This window comes from Papaver somniferum, chromosome 2 (genome assembly GCF_003573695.1).
Source record: "Papaver somniferum cultivar HN1 chromosome 2, ASM357369v1, whole genome shotgun sequence".
Classification (NCBI taxonomy): domain Eukaryota; kingdom Viridiplantae; phylum Streptophyta; class Magnoliopsida; order Ranunculales; family Papaveraceae; genus Papaver; species Papaver somniferum.
In genome coordinates this window covers 55,221,636-55,233,951 of record NC_039359.1, presented here as the reverse complement: position 1 = coordinate 55,233,951, position 12,316 = coordinate 55,221,636, and the positions used below count along the sequence as shown (strand labels likewise).

The 12,316-nt window shown below is 36.0% G+C and overlaps 2 protein-coding genes across 3 annotated transcripts; one reads left to right on the top strand and one right to left on the bottom strand.

Moving 5' to 3' along the window:
- Positions 1 to 1,464: 1,464 nt before the first annotated feature.
- Positions 1,465 to 6,700, top strand: LOC113351066 (pumilio homolog 18-like). Its single transcript, XM_026595133.1, has 7 exons — positions 1,465 to 1,789; positions 4,976 to 5,094; positions 5,205 to 5,545; positions 5,629 to 5,800; positions 5,934 to 6,103; positions 6,203 to 6,464; positions 6,557 to 6,700. Exons 1-7 carry the CDS (start codon positions 1,465 to 1,467, stop codon positions 6,698 to 6,700), a joined length of 1,533 nt encoding a protein of 510 aa, XP_026450918.1.
- Positions 5,067 to 9,555, bottom strand: LOC113353316 (traB domain-containing protein-like). Of its 2 annotated transcripts, XM_026596960.1 has the most exons (7): positions 9,188 to 9,555; positions 8,974 to 9,006; positions 8,274 to 8,462; positions 8,062 to 8,124; positions 7,787 to 7,969; positions 7,287 to 7,467; positions 5,067 to 5,142 (listed from the first exon to the last, which is right to left on the bottom strand). In XM_026596960.1, exons 1-6 carry the CDS (start codon positions 9,449 to 9,451, stop codon positions 7,291 to 7,293), a joined length of 909 nt encoding a protein of 302 aa, XP_026452745.1. In that variant the 5' UTR covers positions 9,452 to 9,555; the 3' UTR covers positions 5,067 to 5,142; positions 7,287 to 7,290. The 2 variants fall into 2 exon arrangements, with proteins under 2 accessions (XP_026452745.1, XP_026452744.1); XM_026596959.1 differs by lacking the exon at positions 5,067 to 5,142 and having other exon boundaries at positions 7,195 to 7,467.
- Between the last annotated feature and the right edge of the window lie 2,761 nt (positions 9,556 to 12,316).

The window sequence follows — 12,316 nt, the reverse complement described above, 5'->3', positions numbered from 1 at the left end:
CCTAATTAATTAACTAAGTAGTGATGCTGATGATCATGATTTAACTGTCGATTCAAGCGTGAGGATAAGATATTAAATCCTAAGAAAAAAACGGAGAGCAGTGTATATAGTTTTTTGATTGGCAAAAGGCTGTGGTGATGACTTAGTGGGGGTTATTTCCTTGCCCTCTAGTTGCCTAGAAGCACTTGATACAAAACGAAGATCAGTTGGACTGTTGCATAAATACAATGATCTTGCATTGGTGATCAGTAGTTTGTAATTCTATTTAATAGATCCTTAGTTTCCTTCCCTCAAGTTGCCTGCATATGCTTGCTTTTTCTCGGTTGATTGTTAGTTTGTGTAGCTATATCGTCTATCAAATTTTCATGGTTTTATGTCTGTTGATTTCGCGCTGTCATCACAAACAAAATATATTCGGTATATTCTATCAGTTGGAAATAAGAACTACTGATAGATAGAAACTCTGAGTTTTTTTAAAAATGGAGACATGAAGAATCCCATTGTGAGAAAGAAGTAGGAAAATCTGGGTATTAGATATGTGCGATTATTTGAGTGGGAAGATACGATGTATGTTATTAAAAATCGTATATAACTGTGATTAAGTCCACATTTTAATGATTGTTTGATCTCCATCATCCGACAGTTAGGATGCTGCGAGTTCATTTTTGAACTCGCGCTGCGGGTTCAAAATATTTTCCGGTTTCAGGCATTAAAAAAAAGAGTTTTATAAGGAAACGAAAGTGGTGCAATTCGATTCTGAATGAAATACCACCAAGTTTTCAAAGCCTATATAATCTCTGCAATTTGGTTGGCCTCTTCTCCAGTGTTCTTTGTTTCTGCCATCTTTCTCTGCAATAATGGCAGAAGCAGATAAAAGAATTGATTCTCTTCAATCAAAATCTACTCTATCGCCTTATGCGAGTTTATATCAGCCATGCAATGATAATGAGGTATTCTCTTTGTTTCAGAACTGTTCAGTGTATGATGACACGGGTTCATCAAGCAACCAGGGTTCTCTTGTGAAATCTCGCAGTTCTGGAGACCATGGAATTACTTCATTCGATGGTAGAAGCAGAGTTGTTCCGAGTTTTGAAGCAGCATCAAAGTAATGGTCAATCTCAGCTGAGTAATGCTTCTGGATTTGGAAACCGTCTGAATAAGGACACAACGGGCCAATCTAATAGTTATTATTATGGAACTCCATATTCTGCTTCTCATGGTGGTTACGAAAATCAGTTGATCAATCTCTCTAATCAAAATTTGTCTGTTTTCCAGAATTCATCATCGGCAGCAGCACCATCAGCTTCGGGTAACAATGATAACCGCGCCTATTCTGCACAAAACGGCAATATATCGAGCAATTATCAGTTGGGTTCTTCATCATCCGTGGTTAACCAGGGTTCTCTAGCTAAATAACCTTCTGGAGTTTCTGACAATTTCCGCCATGGAAATAGTAAGGAAACAATGGGTCAATGCAATGGCAGTCCGTTTTATCAAGATGTGTCTGTTCTCCAGGATTCGTCAATGGAAGCAGCAGCAGCATCAGCTTTGGCAAACAATGATAACCGCACCTATTCTGCACGGAACGGCAATATACTGAGCGGCGATCAGTTGGGTTCTTCATCATCCATGGCCAACCAGGGTTCTCTAGCTAAATTCCGTTCCGGGGTTTCTGGCAATTTGAACCATGGAAATACTTCATTAGATGCTACAAGCAGTGTTCAGAGCTTTTCCGCGTCATTCAGTACTAGACATTCTCTGTCAAATAACGAATCTTTTGTTGGAACATGTAATTTGTAATAGTCTAGAACGTTCCAAACATGCCTAGAAAAGTGCCGAAAACGAGCACTCTAAAATGTGCTACAGTTGGCTAGATCAGTGAGGTCATTTGATTAAGTACTACTAGAATGTTCTAGAGAATGTGAGGTCATTCAAAGTCCTCAATATAAAAGAATTGTTAGTAGCTAGAGTATTCTAGAAAGAGTCTTAGACTAGAATGCTAGAGAGTTCCAGAGAGTCTGTAGTCCGTTTGTACTGCCAATAAATAAGCAGGTCCTACACCAATTGTAAAGCAAGCAACGGATTATTAATACAAGAAAAACATCAAGTTACAAAGTCTTGCTTCCACCTTCACTAATAGAGTTCTAGGAGCTCTATACGAGCAAGCCACTATGCTCGTATATCTCCACAAATATTACTCAAGTGTTTCCAAATTCATCAATACATTTCAACTTCTAACATGGTATCAAAGCATCAAAATATTTCAATTTCTAACATGGTATCAGAGCTGGTTCGATCCAAATGGACGTTAAAGTTTCCGCTACGAGCTGAAGGTGATAATTCCGCAAAAACGAAGTTTAAAGAAGATGAGAAGACGCAAGGTACGTCTCAACTATCCAAGTTTCCTAATTGTTTTACAACCCCCAATAGAACCTAGTTATCACCCAATTCTAAATTTAGAAAATTATGCAAAAAGAGAAAAAAAAAATTAAAACGTCAAAATGAAAATGTCTCCATAATTATAAGAAGATATGTAAGAAAACCAAGTGAGTATAAGAGCAAGTCAAGTGACTGCCTTCACCAAAATTTGTTATATGTTCAAGTGATATCTGCTCCTTCCGTAAAAAAAAAAAAAAAGAAAAAAAAATCCCATCCTCCCAAGGAGATGCACCAAAGAGTGCATTTCTAAAAAAAATTAAATTGAGGGAAAAGCATCAAGAATGCCTCCTCAAATGACAACGATGGCAAAGAACCATCTTGTACAAAATTTCTACTCACAAAGTTGAGTGGGCGGAACTTCTGAACCTACGATGGTCAAGTTTCGTGAAGGACAAGGAATATCAACAGAAAGCCTCTGTATATAAGACGGACAAGTTCGGTCTTAAACCGTGAAGGAGAAGAAGAGTACCGGCACAAGGCAGAGCCCCTGAATCTACAACGATTGGGCTGCGAAGATGCCAAGGCGTTAAGGAAGACCCAAGGCATGGGATACGGAGACAATATTAGAAGACAAGAGCTGTCAGATGCGAAAATCGCCAACACGAGCACAAACGAGCTAAGGGCGAGACGATATTGGGTGAAGGTTGAAATTAAAGACCATTACAAATTAAGAGGGGGTGTTGGAACATGTAATTTGTTAATAGTCCAGAACGTTCCAAACATGGTGTAGAAGTGTTGAAAACGAGCCTCTAAAATGTGCTACAGTGGCTAATTGTGAAGTCATTTGATTCAGTATAACTACTAGAATGTTCTAGAGAATGTGAGGTCATTCAAAGTCTCAATATAAAAGAATGTTAGTAGCTAAGTATTCTAGAAAAAGTCTTAGACTAGATGCTAGAGAGAGTTCCAAGAGTCTGTAGTCCGTTTGTACTGCCTACAAATAGGCAGGTCCTACACCAAGTAAAGCAAGCAACAGATTATTAATACAAGAAAAACAGTTACAAAGTCTTGCTTCCACCTTCACTAATAGAGTTCTAGGAGCTCTATACGAGCAAGCCACTATGCTCGTATATCTCCACAAATATTACTCAAGTGTTTCCAAGTTCATCAATACATTTCAACTTCTAACATGGAATCAGAGCATCAAAATATTTCAATTTCTAACATGGTATCAGAGCGGGTTCGATCCAAATGGGCGTTAAAGTTTCCGCTACGAGCTGAAAGTGATAATTCCGCACAATGAAGTTTAAAGAAGATGAGAAGACGCAAGGTACGTCTCAACTATCCAAGTTTCCTACTTGTTTTACAACCCCCAATAGAATCTAATTATCACCCAATTCTAAGTTTACAAAATTATGCAAAAAAAAAAAAAAAAATTAAAACGTCAAAATGAAAATGTCTCCATAATTATAAGAACATATGTAAGAAAACCAAGTGAGCATAAGAGCAAGTCAAGTGACTGCCTTCACCAAAATTTGTTATATGTTCAAGTGATATCTGCTCCTTCCGTAAGAAAAAAAAAAGAAAAAAAAATCCCTTCCTCCCAAGGAAATGCACCAAAGAGTGCATTTTCTAAAAAAAAATTAAAATTGAGGGAAAAGAGCATCAAGAATGCCTCCTCAAATGACAAAGATGGCAAAGAACCATCTTGTACAAAATTTCTACTCACAAAGTTGAGTGGGCGGAACTTCTGAACCTACGATGGTCAAGTTTCGTGAAGGGCAAGGAATATCAACAGAAGGCAAAGCCTTTGTATATAAGACGGACAAGTTCGGTCTTAAACCGTGAAGGAGAAGAAGAGTACCGGCACAAGGCAGAGCCCCTGAATCTACAACGATTGGGCTGCGAAGATGCCAAGGCGTTAAGGAAGACCCAAGGCATGGGATACGAAGACAATATTAGAAGACAAGAGCTGTCAGATGCGAAAATCGCCAACACGAGCACAAACGAGCTAAGGGCGAGACGATATTGGGTGAAGGTTGAAATTAAAGACCATTACAAATTAAGAGGGGGTGTTGGAACATGTAATTTGTAATAGTCTAGAACGTTCCAAACATGTGTAGAAAAGTGTTGAAAACGAGCACTCTAAAATGTGCTACAGTTGGCTAGATTAGTGAAGTCATTTGATTAAGTACTACTAAAATGTTCTAGAGAATGTGAGGTCATTCAAAGTCCTCAATATAAAAGAATTGTTAGTAGCTAGAGTATTCTAGAAAGAGTCTTAGACTAAAATGCTAGAGAGAGTTCTAGAGAGTCTGTAGTCCGTTTGTACTGCCTATAAATAGGCAGGTCCTACACCAATTGTAAAGCAAGCAACAGATTATTAATACAAGAGAAACATCAAGTTACAAAGTCTTGCTTCCACCTTCACTAATAGAGTTGCAGGAGCTCTATACGAGCAAGCCACTATGCTATCTCCACAAATATTACTCAAGTGTTTCCAAATTCATCAATACATTTCAACTTCTAACATGATATCAGAGCATCAAAATATTTCAATTTCTAACATCTTTTGCTTATGGTGCTAAATATGCAGCTCCAGTTGATTCTGGTTTCGGTTACCATAGAAGTTCTTCTTCTGTTCTTAGAAATCCATCAACGGCAGCAGCATCAGCTTCAACAACAACCTTAAATTCGCTTTTTCTGGACAAAATGGCAATATATTGAGCGAAAAGGCACTATTAGACGCCCTTGTTCTTTTTTCTGCACAAAACGGCAATATATTAAGTGAAGAGGCACTATTAGATGCCCTTGTTCTTGCAAAGCTAGACAATTGGAGTATACAAAAGTTGCATAAACTTCTTACTGGTGATGCAACACTTATTTATGAAGTTAATCCAGATGAACTATTTGTGATGGCTACACTTAAGGTCGGTTCTAACTACTTGCTGGACATTCTTAGTAACAGCAGAGACGGACTAATTCCCGAGAAGATAACCAAATTAATCTTTTGTAACCTCATCCATTTGATGAGTGATCAATTTGGCAGTGTCGTCTTTAAGAAACTTCTGTCATCAGTTACTGACGAAACCCTGATAAAAGACATCGTGCAAAACGTGGTATTTCAAAGAAAACCACTAATCCAAGCAGCAACAACGGAACTCGGGTATGCATATTTCGTTCTTCTCCAATTGCTGGTTTTTTCTGTTCTTTTATTTTGTCCATAGCTTTTATTTTTTCTGTATATAGGGTATTTTCAATCCAGGAGCTTATGAAAATAGCCAAGAAGGTAAACAAAGATCTGGTAAACAAGTTGATGTCTGTCTGGGGAGATAGAGAACTACTGGATGTGATGAAGAACAAATGTGGTAGCCGTTTGATCAAATTTTTCTTGGAGTTTCTGAATTTATACCAAAAAATGGTAATTATCCCCCTACTATCTACCCTATCCGACAACAGAATTTCAATTGTAACTTCACTTGTTTTCTAATACATATTTAAAGTAATCCATGCATATACGTGCTTATTAAAATTTTAATGAAATGGATCTGCAGTTGATTTACATTGTGCCGATGAACGAGGTTTCTCTCAATGAATTAGCTACAGCTAAACAAGGATGCATTACCCTCCAAATTATCATGGAAAACCTACAGAATCCTTTCCGAGATAAACTTCTGGAGAACATCTCGAATGCGGCTCACTTGCTTTCGTATCATCAATGCGGGTAAAAATAAAATCACATATTACGCTATTTTAGATTATATAAGAAATCAGATGGATTTTTGTGTTGTTTTAAATGTTGCATCATGGTTTACGTACACAGGAACTTTGTTATACAACATGTAATCAGGTTGGATAGTCCTATGTACACTTTCACTGAAATCATATGTAAAAAGCTCAGAGGCCACTATGTACAACTATCAATGGATAAATGTGGCAGCTATGTTGTGGAAAAATGTATTTATTCAACTGTAATAGGAATGCAATTAGCGTCAGTTGATTTTCTGATAAACGACACACTCGTCGAACTAGTCCAAAATCAAAACGGAAACTACGTCGTTCAAACGTTACTTGAAACCACAAAGGTAACCCATCTTTTCTTTTCTCAAGCATACATATATGCATGTGTGACTGCATGTTAAGCTAAGTGTTTATATGCTTGTCGTTTGAATTACAGATAAAGGACCAGTCACTCTATCGAATGCTTTTTTTTAAGTTAAAGCAATACTCGAAGGACATTCAGAACCATCCACATGGAAGCAATGTATACAATTTGATAAATGGCGGAAAAAGCAACAAAGGAGGCAGCAAACTATACTGAGATGAAGTGTATATAAGCTAAGAAACTAAGTTTGACAGATATGTGCAGCAGAATGTAGTAGATAATCGATGGAGCATGCAGTATTTGTACACGTAAACTCAACGTTTGTATGATTTATCTTATAAATTTTGGAGCATGTGTACGTAGGAGGACTAGTTTATAATGTTTTTGTTTCTGTTTCTGTTGAAAGAAACCAAGATATGGGTCAATTATTACTAATGGAAGAAGTAAAATCATTTGTTGAATTACTGTTTATGTTGCTTTATATGGAAAACACATTGGTTCGGAAATCCTTAATGGAATTACAAAATTCCAACTCCAAGGAGATTCAAGTGCAATGGTTAGAAAGCATGACTGATTTCACTCGTGAATTTAGAAAGCATGACTGATTTCAACATCCAGGTTTCTTATAATGTATGTAGAATGGATTGAATAATCTTCTCTGAACTTGAAAAAAAAAAAACCATGTAGCTAGAGCTACATAAGAAAGGCAATTTCATTTTATTATGAATTGTTCAATATATGCAGTATTTACTTAAGTTCTTAGACATAAATAAGAACAACAGATCAATGAGTATGGGATTACCATGCTAAGTGACATCTTCTGATGTTGCAGGAGGCTTCATATTGTCATCATTCTCTGCACTCTGCCACATAAGTTCTATTCCATCCATGTGACCCATCCCAACAACCGCTACAACTTTCCCTCGAAAACATCTAAGCCTAGTGAACATAACCTTGTCTCTATCTTCAACAATCAGCCTTGCCTATCCAATTTAAAGTAATTTGGAACTTTTAGATTCAGCTTAAGTAGATTAAAACTTGAAGTAGAAAGTCATGCTCATTACTCAGAGACCGCATTGTAAGTGAAATCTAAAGGATATGACCATATATAGATATAATCATGAAAAAATCGCGCAGAAGAACAAGCAGAAAAGATCTGTTTTCTTTATATTTCTTTCTTTTTGATAAACAAAAACTCTCTCTTTCTTATTGGCCATAAGGTTTTTGTGGTATATATTGCTGATGTTACCAAAGTGAATTTAAAAATATGATTAGCCAAGAGTGAGGACCGTGGAAACTTACAATCTCTGGAAATACTGTTTTCAAAAATCTAATCATTTCCCGCACAGATGATCTTGTCAAGTTTTCATCTTTGAAGTCAGTAAAATAGTTAAGCAGTTGGTCCATCTCCTTGGATTCCTCTTTAGTAAATATTATCCAAAGGAAGTCGTATGACAACAATTTAGATAATTGTTGAAACAAAACCTGAAGAAAAGAACACCTTTTGAAATTTCAGCTACTGCTCTCTAGAAGAAATTATCCAACAAAGGGAAAGAAAACAAAGTAATGATAACTACCCGAACATCTTGATCAATAGGGAAACATTCTGCTTTAACTCTAATAGATTCCTCCATCGCAACCTGAACCAACGAGATTTGTAATATTCCAAAGGTAAGTGTTAAAGGAAAACAAAGCAAAAGACAAGATGATCACATTCATTTGAAAGATATTTGAACAATTACTATGAACTCCTGGAGTCGAAATATTCCAATCTATTTTCAAGGATTACCTTGAACTCCAGGCCTGGAAATGTTCCACCAACTCTCAAACGACGATACCATAAGTTAATAAGAAAACTAAAAAGCTTCATGCTTAGTCCACCTGGGGCTTTCATGGACTTGGGGCACAACTTATACAAGTCATCATCTCCAGGTTTCCACTTCATAAGTTCCATGGCCCGTTTATTGCACAGCTCAACCTGCATATCCAACGTGTGAAAATATCCCTTACAGAGAGCTTTAAACTAAACGAAAACTTCTATCCACTTGGAAATCTCAACCTAGAAGCTAAATCAAAGACCATACATTACAAGTTAATGATCATGAAATCTTATGACATCCTTCAAGGAGTCCTAGTCTACGACACCAGGAAACTTTAAATTGAATGTAACTCAACAAAAACAGGGAGAAGGGACTATGCTTTAACAGGTGAGCTCAAACTAGGTCTCCCCTTGGTGAATATAACAACATAAAAGGGCACAAAGCCTCAATAGGCTGATATCTTATTATACATCTAACGCTATTCCTCAAATTACATCAAATACGCGCTGCATACTCTCCGCATACAACTTTGTTCACATTCAGTGAAACATGCTTCTCCTTAGAATATATTGTTTATTGAACAAATTACAAATACAACTTTTTCTACTCACTACATCTCTGATCAATGAAAATGAATTCCGCATAATATTACAAGAAGCTGTTACTTACCGCGACAAAATCAGGCATTACATAATTAATCACCTACAAAATAATACACCAATTACATCAGTAAGTTGAGTTATCTATTCAAAAAATAAGAAATGCACCCACATTGATTACAAAAAAAGAGAAGCTAAGTTGAGTTATGCATTCAAGCAAACACATTGGATGCACTTAAAAACAAGAATTCCCCAAAATCCAAGAGAAGTATGATAAAATATACCTTCTTAACAGTATCAGCACTCTCTTTTGAAACATGAATAGTCCCAACAAGATAAACTTGAGACCCAGTCTTGGAATTATTGAGTAGAACAACTTTACCATCATTTGGGATTCCAGGAAGATCATGTGGGTAATAATTATGGTACCATTTCACATGATGATGATCAAGAATTGTATAATGAGGGGTTAATAGTAATGAAGATGATGATCTTACTAGTTTCTGTGTTGTTAAAGTTGAAATTTTTATCATACGAGCGGCAGACATTGTTGTGAGGTATTGAAATTGAAGCCGAGAATTTCATTTCCAATTTCGCTGACCTCTCTCTAGACAAATTTGGTCATATTTTGGGGGTTGCTGAGATTCGAAATACGGACCTGGTCAGGTAAGAGTCACCAATCCGATTCAAAGCAATTTAAAATTTGTCGTCCTATATTTTTTATTTTTTATTCTGAGAAACAATCATCATATATTAACACTAGATAAATTCCAGATTTTGTAGCATGAATAGAAACTTGAGTTTTTGCCCCATTTCATACGTTTTCATTTTAATTTTAAAAAGTCTTAGAATTCCTAGTATTGTTGAGTTCTTAGTTAATTGCTAGCTTTACCAAGTTGTTGAGCTTGAGCAATTTGTAATAAACCTAACCTTCACTAATCACCCCACATTTGAAAAAGTGATAATATTTTTTTTCCCGAAAACGAAGGTAGTATAATTACACGCACCATACACCGAGAATCATTACCGGTGCCATTTAAGCAAAGCATATACCATGAAAACAATGTAAATAATACAACGTGACATATATTTAACATTAAAGATGGAATCAATCCAAACGGACTAAAAACTCAAACACAATCACACACCAAACCGGGTAAGCCTCATATGAATTTCAGAATCAGCTCGACCAACTTATGAGTACTCGCAAGGAATATATCGTACTTATTATCCGTTATGAGTTATAGCACAACAGCACGAACCACACGCCGAGGTATCACATGGGGTTTCCTCAATTGGACATGGTTCTGTAACGCAACCTTCTTTTTTAAGTTTTAACGGCACAACTCCGGAAATGCAAGTACCAGAACAAAGTTCGTCACCAGTTCCACCTAATGCTTCCTTAACTAAACCCCCATTCTTCTTGCAAAGATCCTTAAATGCTGATGTTTGAGCATATGCGGTCTCTACATTCACATACTTAATTTACACAGATATTTTATAGAATATATGGACGTGCACTGGGGGCTAAATAATGATCAACTTAAAAACAGCAGTAAATATAAATAACTAGCCAAAACACAATAGGAGAATGTTCTTGTTCTTCCCTCATTTTGAGAAGGAAATCATAACAATTACCGCAGCGAATCGATAAATGAAAAGTAAGTCGAATAGAAACTTAAGAGAATGTATATATATCACCTGCCAGATAAACCGGAGAAGAGGGCAATCAACAGAAAACCAACCAAAACAAGAGAACTATTTCTTGGAGCCATGATAATATTTATGATCGATATCGATGCTTTGATGATGAATGATGAAGTTTGCGCTTCAATTTATAGTATTTCCTGCAGGCTAACTGGCAAGGACCTGCTGGTCGGCATACAGTTCATGGATGATAGTAGTGATTATTAATTTTTTAAATAAATGAATGCTACATAATTATTTCCTAATAATACTTTAAATTTACACCTGCACGTTATTGGCATTAATTATAAAAATGCTAGCTAGTAAAGATTAAATTCCAGATCGGGTAGCGGTTTTGAATTTATTTTGACTTATCGAAGTTAGGTAGCGACTGTTGGTTAATCATTTTTCAAATAAAAAAATTAAGTTAATTTTGATCTTTGTCTGGCTTATCAAAAATAGGTACAATTATTTGAGTATAAGTGGTTGCCGATAAGAAACTAGTCATGTAACCTAGTTTAGGTTATCAAAATAAGATACATTTATTTTGTTATAATTAAATTAAGTTAATTCTGATCTTAGTTGGCCTTATTGAAATAAATTACTTCGGGTAGATTACCTGATCGATGCAAAACCTACAAACATATATTTCATATCCGTGAACTCTTCGGACAATGGTGGGAACACAACTTTTCACCTCGCGGCAAAAACAAAGAACATGAAGGTATATATTTATTCTTTTATTTTTTGGATATTTTGGCAAATACATGGATTTTAAATTTTTATCAGGGCTCAATTTTAATATCCAATTCTTTTACCCTCATATTTAGCCAAATTGTATCCTCACATTTGTCCCAAAAAATGAATCCCATCCATATTCTTTGCTTCTTCATACGATATGGATATATTATTTTCTCTTTCTTGGATTCATATGTTCTTAAAACTGTTAGCTGAGGTTTATATATTGAGGCCTGTTTGTTTAAGGCTAACTGGCTTTTGTTTTTTTTGCTTTTGTTTTTTTCTAATTGTGAGTGGTTTATGTTCCTACCTGCAGGATCCATGAGGTATCTTCACTTTGTTTATGTTGCTTAACGGTTCGGAAATCCTTGATGGAACAATAAAATTCCATGGAGATTCAAATGTAATGGTTTAAAAATCATTCCACTCATGAAGATTTCCTCTTTCCCGGACAGAAAGTCAGAAAGAATGAGTGATGTCAGCATCAGGGTTTCTTATACTGTAGAATGGACTGAATCTTCCAATAATCTCTAATCTAAACTTGAAAAAACTTGAGCATACCAAAAAGAACACATCCCATGAAACTAGAGCGACATTATAAATGCAATCTCCGGAAGGAATCATTTCGATAACAGGCGAATATGACGCGTTAAATATATTTCTCTTGACGAAAGCGATGACGTCACCAAGTCACGTCAAAAGTGTGAAGATCAACGCGTTAATTAGAACACCAACGCGTTAAAGAGAATGATGGGCTATTATAACGCCCTCCCAGATCCGAAAATAAGGGCTTTATTAGCTGTCCTCCACTATGTAATCTCTGTAAAAGGGACAAGAAACCATTGTAAAGGGGAGAGATCTTTTTGAGAGATTAGATAAGAATTTTAGGAGAGCGAAAGTTGTTTTGTTCTCCAAGTTAGGGTTCATAAACATCTCCTTAGTATTTGTTCTAACTTTTAATAAAATGATTTAGAGTTTTTCTTATGATG

Coding starts and splice junctions, on each gene's coding strand:
- LOC113353316 (XM_026596960.1), bottom strand. CDS start 9,451: ATGTCTGCCGCTCGTATGATAAAAATTTCAACTTTAACAACACAGAAA. Junction 9,007..9,187: donor GTGCTGATACTGTTAAGAAG/GTATATTTTATC, acceptor ATTATTTTGTAG/GTGATTAATTATGTAATGCC. Junction 8,463..8,973: donor TAATGCCTGATTTTGTCGCG/GTAAGTAACAGC, acceptor TTGGATATGCAG/GTTGAGCTGTGCAATAAACG.
- LOC113351066 (XM_026595133.1), top strand. CDS start 1,465: ATGGGTCAATGCAATGGCAGTCCGTTTTATCAAGATGTGTCTGTTCTC. Junction 1,790..4,975: donor CGAATCTTTTGTTGGAACAT/GTAATTTGTAAT, acceptor CTAAATATGCAG/CTCCAGTTGATTCTGGTTTC. Junction 5,095..5,204: donor CGCTTTTTCTGGACAAAATG/GCAATATATTGA, acceptor GTTCTTGCAAAG/CTAGACAATTGGAGTATACA.